Source organism: Ascaphus truei, chromosome 11 (genome assembly GCF_040206685.1).
Source record: "Ascaphus truei isolate aAscTru1 chromosome 11, aAscTru1.hap1, whole genome shotgun sequence".
In the NCBI taxonomy this organism is placed as follows: Eukaryota; Metazoa; Chordata; class Amphibia; order Anura; family Ascaphidae; genus Ascaphus; species Ascaphus truei.
The window spans coordinates 56,154,933-56,171,589 of record NC_134493.1 but is presented as its reverse complement, the minus strand read 5'-3'; the positions used below and the strand labels follow the sequence as shown (position 1 = coordinate 56,171,589).

The 16,657-nt window shown below is 43.3% G+C and overlaps 1 protein-coding gene across 1 annotated transcript in view; it reads right to left on the bottom strand.

The window, feature by feature from the left end:
* Positions 1–11,919, bottom strand: part of LOC142462889 (uncharacterized) — a 52,183-nt gene extending 40,264 nt beyond the window's left edge. Inside the window, exons 1-8 of the mRNA XM_075565103.1 lie at positions 11,480–11,919; positions 6,712–7,041; positions 6,221–6,520; positions 5,065–5,178; positions 3,054–3,425; positions 2,424–2,735; positions 1,756–2,106; positions 739–1,047 (exon numbers count right to left, since the gene is read on the bottom strand). Coding sequence (XP_075421218.1) covers positions 739–1,047; positions 1,756–2,106; positions 2,424–2,735; positions 3,054–3,425; positions 5,065–5,178; positions 6,221–6,520; positions 6,712–7,041; positions 11,480–11,525 — 2,134 coding nt within the window. The 5' untranslated portion in view covers positions 11,526–11,919. The remainder of the gene's footprint in view (positions 1–738; positions 1,048–1,755; positions 2,107–2,423; positions 2,736–3,053; positions 3,426–5,064; positions 5,179–6,220; positions 6,521–6,711; positions 7,042–11,479) is intronic.
* Positions 11,920–16,657: the final 4,738 nt, after the last annotated feature.

Sequence of the window (16,657 nt, the reverse complement as noted above, 5' to 3'; positions counted from 1 at the left end):
TGATGAGCGTCACGGGAGATCAGGCAAATACCCCTTTTATACTGGGTTCTTATCATTTAGCAAAGCCAATATAGGAATGCCCCACTAATACGGCGGGTTCCGTTCTGAGGACCCGCCGTAAAGCGAAAATCGGCGGTAAGTGGGACCGGCAATGCGCCGTTCTGTGCATGCGCGACAGGAGGAAACCCCTCCGTTCCGTGCATGCGCGACCCCTGGCCGGCCCATTCTGCGCATGCACGGACATGGCGGCGATATGCGGCGACATGACGGCCCCCTTCTCGGCACCGCCGTATCGGCGGATCGCCGAAAAGCGGAGAGCCGAGAAGCGGGGCCCTCCTGTAAGTAAAATAAATTGCAATTTATTCCATAGAGTCAGGCAAACGCACATTGAATTACAATAGACAGAAAAAGATTCACTTACTGGGGGTGACAAACTGACTTTCCTAGTTGAAATAAAGTCTTTAAAACAGTCCAGTGCTGAAGTGGGGACTTAAAAAACATCCCGGTTTTAAAAGTCCTGCAGCATTTTGTAGTTAATTCCCAAGGAAACAAAATATGTCACATCTTTGCTTTTAGCATGGCGACATTTATTTAAGAAGGCTAATTAGATTTAAATTCTTAACCAAAATGTGTTTCCCCCCCCCCCCCTTGGATAGCACCTCTAACTCTTACATTAGTGACTGATCCCCAGAATTAGAAATGTCCCTGTCTACAAACAGAAACAGAAACGCATTTTACCTTTTTTCCATAAGAAGATTTCCTGAATTGGAGACCTCAGCGCCTCGTGCTGCACCACGACCTTTACGTGGAAATCTTTGTCCTTAAACTTCCCCTTCTGGGGCTCACACGTGCTGATTAATCTGTAGCTGCCGTCACTGTTACCGTGTGTCACATTGCTGATGGAAGAGTCAGATATACTGATATACTTCTCCTTAGATTTATCCTTAAAGCGGCTCCACGTTATCTCAATGCTTTGTGGGTAGAAGTTGTCAACTTCCATTATAATGGATTTCTTCCGCTGTGTAATGTTCCCCATAACCGGGCGTCCTGAGAATGTTCCAGTGAGAGGTTAGACGTAATCTCCATAAAGCAATCACTTCTTATCATTAACATCGGGGTGCAGAGGAGATCCCTATACAATGCTATATCACCCGGCACCCACAGGTCAATGCATCGGATTCCCTGCCTGGTCTAGCCAGGCATTTCTGTAGCAAGAAAACTGCTTTTCAGGCAAATTAAAAGGGAAACGGCCTGCTGATAATAGTAACAATTGTCTATATAAATATTGAGATTTTTGGATGATAAATTACATATAACATGGTATTTGTCAGGGGCCAGCGCTATTCCAGATACGGACAGTTTATACCTATCGCTATAGGTGTAACTGCACCAGCACATATAGAGCTTCACAGGTCATTTACTGTATACCTCCCTCTTACAGCAAATTAACCCCGAGCTTCTGAGGAGGAAACAAACAGTTCTTAAAATGGGACCTTCAGGTGCCAAGGTCATTGTGATATCCGACAACAACCTGGCCTAAATCTCATAGTGATCTGGCTTAAATCTCATAGTGATCTGGCCTAAATCTCAAAGTGATCTGACCTAAATCTCATAGTGATCTGGCCTAAATCTCATAGTGATCTGGCCTAAATCTCATAGTGATCTGGTCATATTATTGTTCTGGTTTTACAGTAAGAGATATACAGTATTTATGTAATATACATCATAGTGTTTCCTGTCTGACAACAGACTCACCCGTTACACCGAGCTCCCCTGTGCCTCTCTCCATGGGTCGCGCTAGGCTGGGATGTCCCACCTGGCAGATGAATTCCGCTCCGTGCTCTGTTTTCCCTGACACGGTGACAATCAGACTCGCGGTGCAGGTGTAAGTCTTATCAGCCTCTCTGCTCACATTGATCACAGGGAACTTGTATTTCTCACTGGGAGACACAAGGAACAATTCCTTGTTTCCTGCTTCCCTTTGTAACCACTTCACATCCAGAGGATCAGGGAAATACCCGGAGATGGTACACTGCAGCTTGGCCTCAGTCCCGTGTCGTACATGAGGTTTGGTTATTTCTCCCATTACCGGGCGCCAAGGAAATTCTGCAACACAGAAGTGATTAAAGAACCAGTATAAGTATAGTGATACAGCCGATCATTACCAGTCCCAGGTTTATTTATATAACTATTACTGACTTTAGTTATACTTTCCATCGTGGGCATCTCATTGTTATATTTTTCAAAGCTTCAAACTTTTTTCCTGCAGGGATTTTAGTCCAAATCAGCACAGAAAGTGTTTATATAAAGAATATCCAACACTTCTACCAGTTGTATCGCAGCATCTGACACAACTGTAACTACAACTCCAAAACCTAAATAAACAGTTACCGAACAGACAACTAAAGGATCCGCCCTTTTACCTGGATCTCTTGCCGACACTTCCCTGTATTCAGGGAGATCCAGGGATTCATGATTCCAAGTCGCGCGCACTTTAAATCCGGGATCAGTGAAGAGATTCCCAGGAATTCTACATTCACTTTCAGCACTAAAAGTTTGATAAGAATTGTGTGTAACTCTTTCATTAAAGGTCTCCAGTTTCTGGTAATGTCCAACTCCGCAGCTCCATCCGATGTGGATGTCTTTGGGATAAAAGCTCTGCAGTTTCAGAGAGCAGAGCACCTCTCCCGAGTCACAGAGGGATAGTTTTATAGGCTCCGGTGTCGTGGGTTTTGCTAGAAAATAACAGCACAGTATTAGCAGGAAAATCATCAGAACAGACTCGTTACGGAGTCAGACGATAAGAATAATATGACACTCAGGGCTAGAACTGGGACGATTTGATATATTTTGTTAAATCATCAATACAACAACGATTTGCACTAAAGCCCATTATCAGCTCTCGTTCTCTAGTATTGGTATCATGTTATCTCAGTGTCATGTCAAAATGCACAATATTCAGACTCAAATCACTTTTATCTCTTTAGCGTTAATGCTTAATTATGGAGAATAGTCACTTTAAACTGTACACAGAAAGAAAACTTTTTTCTTACAGAAATTGAGTTCATATTTGAAACGTTCTTCCTTGGATTTCCCGTCACATACAAACTTGCAGAGAACCTCCATGTTCTTGTGTTTTGACACATTGGGAGTGAAGCGCAAGGTGGTGATAACATTGTGTAGCCCCTCTGCCTCTGATGTGTCCGTTCTCACAGTATAATCCCTTCCGAGCATGGGATCCCTTTCCTCCTCTTCCCGTGACGGACTGTCTGAGATTGTACATTTATTTCCATCACTCTCTGTCACAGCCCATGTCACCTGGACGTCCTTTACGCAGTAGGAAGCTGTACAATACATAGTGACCTCCTTATCATCATTCCACATCTGGGACATATGGATGGGAGTCACCACGAACCTCTGGAAATCTGTTCAGAAACAGTATAGGAATTACGCTTTGCCTATTATTATTATTATGCTATATGAAATAAGCAAATATTTTTTTGACCCGTAGAATAATACTTTACAGAAATGAAGGGAGAGAGAGAGAGAGAGAGAGAGAGAGAGAGAGAGAGAGAGAGAGAGAGAGAGAGAGAGAGAGAGAGAGAGAGAGAGAGAGAGAGAGAGAGAGATATCAACTGCAGACAAATAGGAGCACTCGTGGCAACATTTACCCCATCTGCAAATCAAAAAGGTAATAGTCTTATAGGATTTACTGTCTGCAGCCTGGTAACTTGAACTGCATTATCAATAATTTGAATTAAAAAAAGTTAGTAGATAAATAATTTATTGATTTTGAATAGTACAATAGTACGTATAATACTTTCTTTAAAAAAAATGTATTTAAGCTTTTTCGTAATGTATGTGTAACCCCCTTGTAAGGATACCTGTGATTGATGGACATGCTCTTGAGCTAATGACTGAGAATGTAAGGAGGTTTGATATGATTGGTTACTAAGAGGGGGAGGGGCTAAAGGAGAGTTTAAGAGTCCCCTGTGGAGCACAAGGGGGCAGAGCAGCCGGGACCAGGAGAATTGCATCCCTGTCCTCGTGATGTTGGAGGCCAAGATCAGAACGTGAGCAGAACTTCTCCAGTTCTGCTGATTCGGAGCAGCAGCAGATAGGATAGTGACGGCCCCCCCACATATCATCTGCTTGTGTTCCGGGAGTCGTGAGTAACCGCCGAGGGGATCCCACTTGCAAACAGTACCGTTAATTACACATACAGTACGGGTTCCTTTTCAAGTCTTTGCAAAGTGCCAGGCATGCAATGTTTGGCCAACACAACTAAAAGCTCCATCGCTGTTCCGGCTCCTATGAAGGGTCCCTTAATAATACAGGGTCATTGGGAGTTAAGGAGAGACATTGAGAGACTAAAGCGCAGCGACTCACAGGATAGTGTATTGTAGTATTCTGTAGCTTGTGCTGCATGATAAGTGTACGATCCTCATGATTGGGGAGCCCCGATCTGCCACTGTGGGACCGTATATTTACAAGCCCCTGTGATTCAAAGATACGTGTTGTCATAATGTTTGATCTCCGCCAAGCTCTCCGCTAACGGCCTAGCATAGAGTTCACAAAGGGGAGTAGGACTTTAGCCCTTGCCTAGCATAGGTACAATCAGTTTGGTGACAACACGAGGGGTTACATATGGTAATGTTCATGGAAGGGAAGTAGGCATGACAACGCAACGCCATATGACGACGTGGCACCATGTGACGTGACGTTGTCATGACAACGCGACACCATGTGTCGTCGCAGCACCATGTGACATTCCATTGTCATGGCAACGCAGCATCATGTGACATCACAGTGCTACTGTATAACAACGAGCCGCCACAGGAGGAGACGCCGCCGGACAAGTTAAGAGACACTTACAGAGGCCCCGCACTCTACCCTGGCAATCAGTTTAAATGTTGCCGGGTCTCTAACCGTGGAACTCGGTGTAGTGGCACAGATGGAACGGCCGTCAAGCCAACCCAATAATACACATTACTACTGTACATGGTAACATATCTGGCAGATACATCTCTAAGTTCTGAAGCACGGAAATCGTAAATCTCTTACATTTTTTCTTGTGGATTAAAAACCATGAAATAGCAGCAAATCCAACTGCAGTAAACAGCGCAGACAGAAAGATGGCTGATACCAGACGGGATCTATACGACTTGTTTCTGTCACCTGCAGGAACAGAGACACGAAGGGATTATTAGGTGTACACTCCTAACTTTCAACTCTTCAGATATTTCACACTTACAATGATCATAAAAGTCAACAGGGACAATGTATTTCAGGTCTATTCCTGGTGGAGATGACATTTTGGGCCATGTTTATTAAGTGGTGCTACTCCATAAGACACTTTCCATCACAGCTTAGTAGACATGGCCCATAACGGCTTATTCTTTTCATAATGTGTCCTCCAGCACGGGATGGTGCAAAGAGTAAAAGCTTTTCTGCTCTGTATGTCAGAAGTTTGGTTCTCAGGGCCTCATTCAGGAGATGGTAGAGGCTGCACTATAAGGGGTAACACTATTCAGGGCCCACAGTACGGCTATTGGTGTTTTACTAATAATGCCCGTGGGGACCTAACTTTTAAGGACGTTTGGGAGTTCTGCATATTCTTGATAGAATTAAATTTGACCGGCGAGAGCTTTCAAAATTTGATTTTTTTAGTCACTAAGATAATACTGTTTAAACCAACATGAGATGAGATCTCGGTAAGACAAAGCTTCAGAAGCAAATAGGAGTAGACATTGTATTCTTAGTTGGGGCCTAAACTCTAATTCTGACTTGCGGTAAACGCTTTAATTAATTAATTCAGCTTCCAACAGGCCCGATATTCATGGAAATACATAGTTAAGTAAGCAAGCTCTCTTAGTAATAATTGAGGCTGGGCTAATTACATAGCTAAATGTGATCATTAGAGAAATCTTAAAAATCTGACTTATTACTGACTTGGAACTTTTCGAGGACTGAATTTGAGCCCCACTGCTCTGGAAATGGCAGACCCTGGTTTCAGTACCAGTGCTAAATTCTTCTGGTTGTGGACACATCACATTATCGGGTGCATTTGTCATCAAATATAACTGTAAGCGTTTATTGTTCCTGTATCATTCTGCTGGGTACTTCCTTGTACTTTAGCAGCAATCACGTGTTTGCATCTTCTTGGCTATATCTGTCATTATCAGGGGATACTAAAGGTATACATTTAAGTTGCTCTCACCCACATACACCACCTGGAAACCATCCTGAACAGGTCGTGAAAGGGATTCATGTTCCACTTGGCACGCAATGTCCTGATTATCCTGGTTCTCTGTGGGTGTGATAGTCACAGTGCTGTTCACTGTATAGGTGCCGTCTGCGTTTGTCTGAGGTACGGTCAAGGTTGACCCACCCAGAGCCTGCCCATTCCTGAGCCAAGTCACCTTAATATCCTTGGGGTAGAAATTGGTGACTGAGCAATGAAGCACATTTTTCTCATTCTTAATGAGAGTTTTCTTGGTTATTTTCACCACTGGAGCAGCTATCAGAAAAAATAACAAGATAAAAACAATTATACATATAATAATTACAAGATTGAATGCACCTATACTAAATGTAAAAACACTTTACTGATTGACATCACACTCAGAGCTCCATTGTTGTATAATCTGGTCCTTTACCAATTGGCACCACATTGTGAATCCATATATCATATAATTCCTATATTCTTACCTTGAATGTCTAACCTGATCTCCTTCTGTTGTCTGTCCGGACTGTAAATCACTAAACACTTGTACGTCCCTTTATCAGAGAGGGACACGTTATTAACAGATAGAGAGGCCGTCCCGTCCTTCGTGGCCTGCACATCTATAGTCATGCGTGGGTGGGAACTCTCCCCTTTGTTGTCATATCTCAGCAGCTCCTTGTCTCCAAAGTACCATAATATGGCGAGGAATTGGGGATTCAAAGGGGGGTTATCTACCCGGAAAGTGCAGGGGAGAAGAACATCAGATCCCACTAAAGCCCTTTGAGAGGAAGGAACAGTCATTTCCAGCGCTGCATCTGCACAGAGGATAAAACACAGAGGTATGAACAGGAGGACCTCTCTGACATGTCACCACTACTTTGGCCTTTATTCAATGTTTTGTGAAGCTGATCTTCTGTTTTCTTTCCATATTTTCAAAGCATATTGAATAGAGGTCGTTATATTGAACGAGCATAAGCATTCACAAGGTGCCATGGGGTACCAAGATTTTGGTTCTGATGGACCAAAGAATGAGGTCCAAACTCAAATACCATCAGTGAGTGCTCTGGAGAACGCAGTGGGAATGGTCACAGGGATGGGACACTGAATATGTCACCTAACGTCACTTAAGCCTTATAGGAGCCACAGACGAGTTATAGGTTAATACAGTATATTCTAAAGGTGAAAGTATAAATTCAATAAATGAATGTACTGAATTGTGGAGCCATCAAAGCCCACTGAAAAGATTCCAGTATAAATCGGGTAAGGCGGCATCTGATGTAGTGGAGTACACAGACGTTATCATGTCCTGAAGTTACACCAGAGGACAAAGGGAAGCAGCAAGACGCTCCTGTGTTAAAAATTACTGAGCAGCGGATAAGTACGCCAAAAGTCCATACCAAGCAATGACCTTACCTTCTTCTGAGGTTTTTCCCCCAGAAGATCAGGAGAAGACGAAAACCAAAGAGAACCACAGAGGGGTCAACAAATCACCAAACCAAGAACGAAGTAGAACTTTTCAGTAGCTTTTCATCTGTCATCCCAAGAGCTCTCCCCTGAGACCAGAGTGGCTCTCGTACGTGTCTTCCACCAGTTCCTTCGGTTCCACGTGACAAATGTAAATTTGAAGTTGAGTGTTTTATGGTGGAAATAATGTTACATTTAACATCTTTTTTTTTTTTTTTTTTTACAGCGCAAGATTCTAGAACAGTTTCAGGACCACGGAAAGCAGATGACTGTCCAGCCTGGCTCTGCTCACGGTTCTTCATCCTAATGCGCTTATTGAACATGACGCACAGTAGCACTTCATACAAACAGACTTAGGTATAATCTTCCACATAAAGTCTATGTGGAACTCAACACACTTTCAAGGGACAAAGAATTACGTAATTGTGGAATCAGCAGACAAGGGGTGGGGGGGGGGGGGCGGGGGGTAAAAGGGGTGTTATAGCCATAAACTACAAGGTATATAGGGATGAAGCACCCTCCCAACTGTCACATGTAGTAAGAATTAAAATCTTCCACTCTCATATGACCCTATCAGTAAAATAGAGTCAAAAGTACAGTAACAAGATATTGATTACATCATTCAAATGGGCTTAAGAAATGGGAGGATAGATGAGAAGACCACGAACCATCTACACAAGGAGCTCCCTCACATTGACTCTATATATATATATATATATATATATATATATATATATATATATATATATATATATATGTATATGTGCATATATATATAGTATGCACACACAGCTGTCTCTTACACATACAAATACTCTATGTAATTCCATCCCTATATACCAATAGAGACCACATAGTATCTCAACACACTTTTAGTAATTCTACAGCCTCTTACATTTCCACACCTACCCACACCATTGATATACACTCCCATCCACACACCTTTTGTAAAGCGCTGTATACTCTGTGGGCTCTTTACCAATTTATATTTCCATACACACACACACACACACACACACACACACACACACACACACACACACACACACACACACACACACACACACACACACACACACACACACACACACTCTTACTTCCCTAACATTCAGGGACTATTTAACACCTCAAGTCATAAATCGCATACTACACAGGAGGGGGTGTTAGGTTTCAGTCACAGATAGCATTCCTACAGTATATGCACTGTTTGTAAGTTTAACCTTGCTGCTTTATTCAATGTAACATCGCCGGAAGAAGACATCAGTGTATCTCGAAAGCTCGCACAAATAAAAGCATTTCGTTAGCCACAGAACGGTATCATCTATTCGTCTTTGATTATTAAAGCTCGGCTAACACGGTACCGATACCTCTACATCTATCTCTCTTTCTCTCTCTATATATACCGTATATATACTGTATATGTATAAAATATATATATATATATCCACATTCAAAGGGGGTATTGAGCCTTTTGTGGGCTTATAACACCACAATGGTGTAACAGAGAAGTCGCACGGCACCAGCTCACCGTCCTGCCAACTTCACACATGTGTGGCGAAACGCGTTGAGTTGGAGTTCCTGACTGTATTGGAGCTGACAGGACTCAAGCCGCAAGCTGCCCAGACACCGCCAGAGCTTAACCGGCAGTGACGTCAGACGCTGAGATTCGCAAGGATGCGACAGAGCTGAGACGGCGGAATACTGCAGACAGAGAGCTGGGAACAGCTACAGAAGTCCTAGACATCGGCGGGAGGCAGGACGGTGAGCTGGTGCGGCGTGTGCGACTTCTCTGGTACACCATTGTGGTGTTATGAGCCCATTGTAATTCATTTTATTGTAAGTGCACCATTCATATTTTAATGATAAACATTAACATCTTTAGTTGATCTGTGCTATGTAGTTCTTTCTCTCCATTCTGCATTTGGGGTCGTTTCTTCTGAGTACTGTGGACTCTGTGAACCAGACCTGTTTTGGGGAGAAGTTTCACCTCAGAATATACACTGCCTCTGACTACATTTTCTTGGGAGAGATCGCTACCCTCTACATACGGCCTTTGCTTGTCTTATAGTTTGTAAGTAGGCCTTCTGTAAGAGCCAAGATTTTGACCAATATCACCAATTGGTTTATCACCTCTATACTTAGACTTTCTATGTGTTCTTTGTTCCCCATACATGCTCCTCCTGGATTCTGAGAAATCTACTATACGCTTCGGGGATAACTGAAGACGAGTCCCACCAGAGGGTTTTGAGCAGGGGGTTCAAATGTATTTTTATTGTGTATTTCACTCTTTAAATAATTTTTATGCACATATTTTTTGTTTTACACATCAAGTAAATCACTTTGCTTTATATACTATATATCACCTGTTAAGTTGTTTTTGCGCCTAATATCACTTTACACTAGTAAGGTAAAAGCACCCATCAAAGTCAGCCTGACAGAACATACAATGTATCTGGCCATTTACTACATCAAGCTTCAGTTATTTACTCCGATAGCTCAGCTTGTGCGGGTTAGTAAACGAGCAAAGGTTTAACTACAGTAGAACATAAGTTACATGGTTGGATGTGAAACCCCGGGGACCATGTTGGGCTGTCGTTTTAAAGATTAACACCTTTTCTTCCAGGGGGGGCTTTAAATCATTGCAGGGGTTAAGTGGCAGCAGCTGGTGTATTCAACCTGAAGGATCCCCAGTGGTGTAAGGATCCCCAGTGGTGTAAGGATCCCCAGTGGTGTAAGGATCCCCAGTGGTGTAAAGATCTCCAGTGGTGTAAGGATCCCCAGTGGTGTAAGTATCCCCAATGGTGTAAGGATCCCCAGTAGTGTAAGGATCCCCAGTGGTGTAAGGATCCCCAGTGGTGTAAGGATCCCCTGTGGTGTAAGGATCCCCAGTGGTGTAAGGATCCCCAGTAGTGTAAGGATCCCCAGTAGTGTAAGGATCCCCTGTGGTGTAAGGATCCCCAGTGGTGTAATGATCCCCTGTGATGTAAGGATCCCCAGTGGTGTAAGGATCCCCTGTGATGTAAGGATCCCCAGTGGTGTAAGGATCCCCAGTGGTGTAAGGATCTCCAGTGGTGTAAGGATCCCCAGTGGAGTAAGGATCCCCAATGGAGTAAGGATCCCCAGTGGTGTAAGGATCCCCAGTAGTGTAAGGATCCCCAGTAGTGTAAGGGTCCCCAGTGGTTTAATGATCCCCTGTGATGTAAGGATCCGCAGTGGTGTAAGGATCCCCAGTGGAGTAAGGATCCCCAGTGGTGTAAGGATCCCCTGTGGTGTAAGGATCCCCAGTAGTGTAAGGATCCCCTGTGGTGTAAGGATCCCCAGTAGTGTAAGGATCCCCAGTAGTGTAAGGGTCCCCAGTGGTTTAATGATCCCCTGTGGTGTAAGGATCCCCAGTGGTGTAAGGATCCCCAGTGGAGTAAGGATCCCCAGTGGAGTAAGGATCCCCAGTGGTGTAAGGATCCCCAGTGGTGTAAGGATCCCCTGTAGAATACATACAGTAAAGCACAGATAAGAATTGGTCCCTACAAGCCGTGATTACGTATTTGCTGTTGAGTCTCCCCTCTAAGAAAAGCAAAGGCATAAGAAGTAGGTTCTATTATTAGCCGGAGAGACGTCTGGCAAACCTGTTACACAGGGAGACAAGGGGCAGAGAGGGAGAACAAGAATAGGGGTCGGGAATGGAAATGAAAGGAATAGGAATGAAGAGCAAAGAGAGAGGAAGACTACAGAGGGAGAGAGAGGGAGAAAGAGCCCCCCCCCCCCCCGTTAGTAGGTAAAGATGAGACTTACATGTTTGGCGCAGTAACAGCAGAAAGACAATTCCTGGTCGCTCCATTGGTAATTACCCCACAATCTCCTTGATTGCCTCAGGATGTATAACTTCCACTCTTCAATCCCGCTGGTTTTCCGGTGTATTTTCACTCCATTTCATGTGTCTCTCCCTCAGCCAAAGGGGAAAGAATGAGATAAAACCCACGTGTCTTATGCAGTGACAGAAAGGAGAGTAATCCGGGGGAATACATGACATTCCTTTAACCAGGCAGTTTCTCTCTTGCAATGGCGTATCCGAGTTGTTTTTAGGGAGCAGCAGCCTGGGGCGGTTATACCGGTTTGTTCGTCACTATTGCGTAAAAGGTTCTTCCCTTATTTTCATAACAAAAAATGTGTACATCAGGATGAGGGCTGGGAAGCGGCAGTAGCTTGTGGGCATCTCGTAGCATGTGGAGTATGTCTATATGTTAAACCGGATCTAAAACCTATTATAAGGGATGATGTCTATGAAGGGAATGATGAAAATGTAGAGACCTTGTGGATAGAAATTAGCAGTGGAGGTAAAAGTATAAAGAAAATGTTTGTAGGGATATGCTATAAACCACCAAATATCTGTGAGATTGAGGAAGCTAAAATACATTTGCAACTGGAGAAGGCATCAAAACTGGGTCATGTTTGCATAATGGGGGATTTTAATTATCCAGACATAGACTGGGGCAATGAGATTAGCGTTACAACAAAAGGAAACAGGTTTTTGGGGGTGCTTAAAGACAATTATATGACCCAAATTATTGAGGAACCAACCAGGAGAGGGACAGTTCTGGATTTGGTCATATCAAACAATGTAGAAGTAATAACAAATATTCTGGAACATTTGGGTAACAGTGATCATAACATGGTCTCATTTGAAATAAATTATCAAAATACAGATTTCTTGGGTTCAACAAAGACTTTAAACTTTAGAAAGGCATATTTTAATAAACTGAGGTCTAATCTAGTAGTAATACAATGGGATGATGTTTTTGCAGGGAAAAATGTAGAAGATAAATGGGCAGTCTTTAAAACATTGTTAGAAAAACACACTTATCAGTGTATACCCTTGGGTAATAAGTATAAAAGAATTAAGTCAAAACCAATGTGACTAAATAAACAGGTAGGGGAGGAAATGGACAAGAAGAGGAAGGCGTTTAGATTCTTTAAGTCAGAAGGGACAGAGACATCGTATCAGAATTATAAGGAATGTAACAAAAATTGCAAAAGGGCAATCAAATTAGCAAAAATGGATAATGAAAAAAGGATTGCAATAGAAAGTAAGGTCAACCCTAAAAAGTTCTTTAAGTACCTTAATAACAAAAAAATGAGAAAAGAAAATATAGGACCCTTTCAGTGTGAGATGGGTAGGCAGATTATTGGAGATAAGGAAAAAGCAGAGGTATTAAACAAATTCTTTGCCTCTGTGTTTACCAGGGAAGAATCAGGTTCAATAGTAGTGCCACAGGAGGAAGCCACAACCTCCATATTAATGACCAATTGGTTAACTGAGGAAGAAGTTCATAAGCGACTCGAAAAAATTTAAGTAAATAAGGCACCTGGCCCCGATGGCATACATCCAAGAGTTCTCAAGGAGTTAAGCTCAGTAATAGCAAAACCATTATATTTAATATTCAAGGACTCCATTTCCACAGGCTCAGTACCACAAGATTGGCGTAAAGCAGATGTGGTGCCTATATTTAAAAAGGGAGCTAGATCACACCCAGGGAATTACAGACCTGTAAGCCTGACTTCAATAGTAGGGAAACTACTTGAAGGTTTAATACGGGATAATATTCAGGAATACCTAATGGAAAACAAAATTATTAGTAATAGTCAGCATGGATTTATGAAGGATAGATCTTGCCAAACTAACCTTATTTGTTTCTTTGAGGAGGTAAGTAGGAATTTAGACCAGGGTAATGCAGTTGATGTGGTCTACTTAGATTTTGCAAAGGCTTTTGATACGGTTTCACACAAGAGGTTGGTGTACAAAATAAAGAAAATTGGACTCAGTAATAATATATGCACCTGGATTGAAAACTGGTTAAAGGACAGACAACAGAGGGTTGTCATAAATGGAACTTTTTCAGGTTGGGCTAAAGTCGTGAGTGGAGTACCTCAAGGATCGGTACTGGGACCCCTGCTTTTTAACTTGTTTATTAATGACCTTGAGGTTGGGATCGAGAGCAAAGTCTCCATCTTTGCTGATGATACTAAATTGTGTAAGGTAATAGAATCAGAGCAGGATGAAATTTCTCTTCAGAAGGACTTGGAGAGACTGGAAACGTGGGCAGGTAAATGGCAAATGAGGTTTAATACAGATAAATGTAAGGTTTGCATTTGGGATGCAAGAATAAAAAGGCGACTTACAAATTAAATGGAGATACTGTATATTGGGGGAATCTTTGATGGAGAATGATTTAGGAGTGCTTGTAGACAGCAGGCTTAGCAATAGTGCCCAATGTCATGCAGTAGCTGCAAAGGCAAACAAGATCTTATCTTGCATCAAACGGGCAATGGATGGAAGGGAAGTAGACATAATTATGCCCCTTTACAAAGCATTAGTAAGACCACACCTTGAATATGGAGTACAATTTTGGGCACCAATCCTAAGAAAAGACATTATGGAACTAGAGAGAGTGCAGAGAAGAGCCACCAAATTAATAAAGGGGATGGACATTCTAACTTATGAGGAGAGGCTAGCTATATTGGATTTATTTACATTAGAAAAGAGGCGTCTAAGAGGGGATATGATAACTATATACAAATATATTCAGGGACAATACAAGGAGCTTTCAAAAGAACTATTCATCCCACGGGCAGTACAAAGGTCTCGGGGCCATTCCTTAAGGTTGGAGGAAAGGAAATTTAACCAGCAACAAAGGAAAGGGTTCTTTACAGTAAGGGCAGTTACAATGTGGAATTCATTACCCATGGAGACTGTGATGGCAGATACAATAGATTTGTTCAAAAAAAGGTTGGACATCTTTTTAGATGGGAAAGGTATACAGGCATATACCAAATAAGTATACATGGGAAGGATGTTGATCCAGGGATTAATCCGATTGCCAATTCTTGGAGTCAGGAAGGAATTAATTTTTCCCCTTAATGGGGTTTTTTGTTTGCCTTCCTTTGGATCAATAAGTAAGTATAGATATAGAATAAAGTATCTGTTGTCTGAATTTAGCATAGGTTGAACTTGATGGACGTGCGTCTTTTTTCAACTTCATCTACTATGTAACTATGTAACTATGTATATTGGGAGACCATTGAGGCCTTACCTCTGGGCATTGTTTAGAATACCATTCCCAAAAGAAACCAGTAGACGTGACATGGCTAAGGGAAGATACCATACTCCATACTGGAAGGCCAGATGTTGAGAGGTCAACCAACAGTATATGAGTGACACAGGCAAATGTGGGAGAGGGTCAGCCTCCTCCATCCTCCAGCCTCCTCCATCCTCCTCCATCCCCCTCCATCCCCCTCCATCCTCCTCCATCCTCCTTCAGCCTCCTCCATCCCTCTCCATCCCCCTCCAGCCTCCTCCATCCCCCTCCATCCCCCTCCACCCCCCTCCAGCCTCCTCCATCCCCCTCCATCCCCCTCCAGCCTCCTCCATCCCCCTCCAGCCTCCTCCATCCCCCTCCACCCTCCTCCAGCCTCCTCCTTGTCGTTATCATGAGTCTTAACTTGAATAGAAGTATTCTTCCATTCGCAGTGTGACTGCCCATATCTGGGCTTATTGAATAAACCCCTTTGGGGCAGGCTCGGCAGCTGCCAGTATGGGTTATGGCACACGATTCTGTGTTTACTCCCATTGACTTGAACAGGAGTTAAAGCTGGATCGGGTGCATCAACCCGTGGGTTCTCAACTCCAGTCCCCAAGACCCCCCAACAGGCCAGGTTTTAAGGATATCCCAGCTTCAGCACAGGTGGCTCAATCAGTGGCTCAGTAGAAGACCTATGCTGAAGCAGGGATATCCTTAAAACCTGACCTGTTGAGGGAGGTCTTGTGGACTGAAGTTGAGCACCACTGCACTAACCCATACCGGCGCTTGATGAGAGAAAGAGAGAGAGAGAGAAAGAGAGAGAGAGAAAGAGAGAGAGAGAGAGAAAGAGAGAGAGAAAGAGAGAGAAAGAGAGAGAAAGAGAGAGAGAGACAGACAGACAGACAGGTGATTTTTATTGCTACAAACAGTCTTCCATTTGCATGCAAGTTTGCATTGTTCATCCTGCACTTTAATAATAATCTGAGCACCGTCTAGCCACATTCTGGCACTTGAATTGCATTATAAATTAACCCTTTATCCCCACCTCACTCCACCCAAACAGGATGTAAATATTATTACCAGTTATGAAACAAGGATAATACCGGTTTAACTGGCCACACCATGCTAATCCTACCTAAAAGAAACTCGGCAAAACATGAGAGAAACGTGTTGGATTTAATTCTTCTGTCTCTGAGTATAGGGAGTTCTCTGGCGTTCTGAACACTGAGGCTGTGAGAGGGAGAGGCAGGTAATCTAGAGATAAGAAAAAACAAGGCAAGGTGTACAGTATTCATGTAACATCGCAGCAGCAGCAGCAGCAGCAGCAGCAGCAGCAGCAGCAGCAGCAGGCTAACCACATCAGCAAAATAGTTAAAACAACAAAAATATGTCAAAGTACATCACAGGGGTAAGATAACAGAGGCATCTCTGGTCCTTCAGGGACTCTATCCAGAGTGTTAGCATCACAATCTTTACTCCAGGATACAGGATTTTCAGAGTAGAAAGCAGCAGGACAGTAGCCGGTGTTAGCAGAGATACAGCTAGTACTGTACAACCTCGCCCCTGACACGTAGTCTGCGGAGCTCTCTGCCCTGACGTAGTCTGCGGAGCTCTCAGCCCTGACATGTAGTGTGCGGAGCTCTCTGCCCTGACATGTAGTCTGCGGAGCTCTCTGCCCTGACATGTAGTCTGCGGAGCTCTCCCCCCTGACATGTAGTCTGCGGAGCTCTCTGCCCTGACATGTAGTCTGCGGAGCTCTCTGCCCTGACATGTAGTCTGCGGAGCTCTCAGCCCTGACATGTAGTTTGCGGAGCTCTCTGCCCTGACATGTAGTCTGCGGAGCTCTCTGCCCTGACATGTAGTCTGCGGAGCTCTCTGCCCTGACATGTAGTTT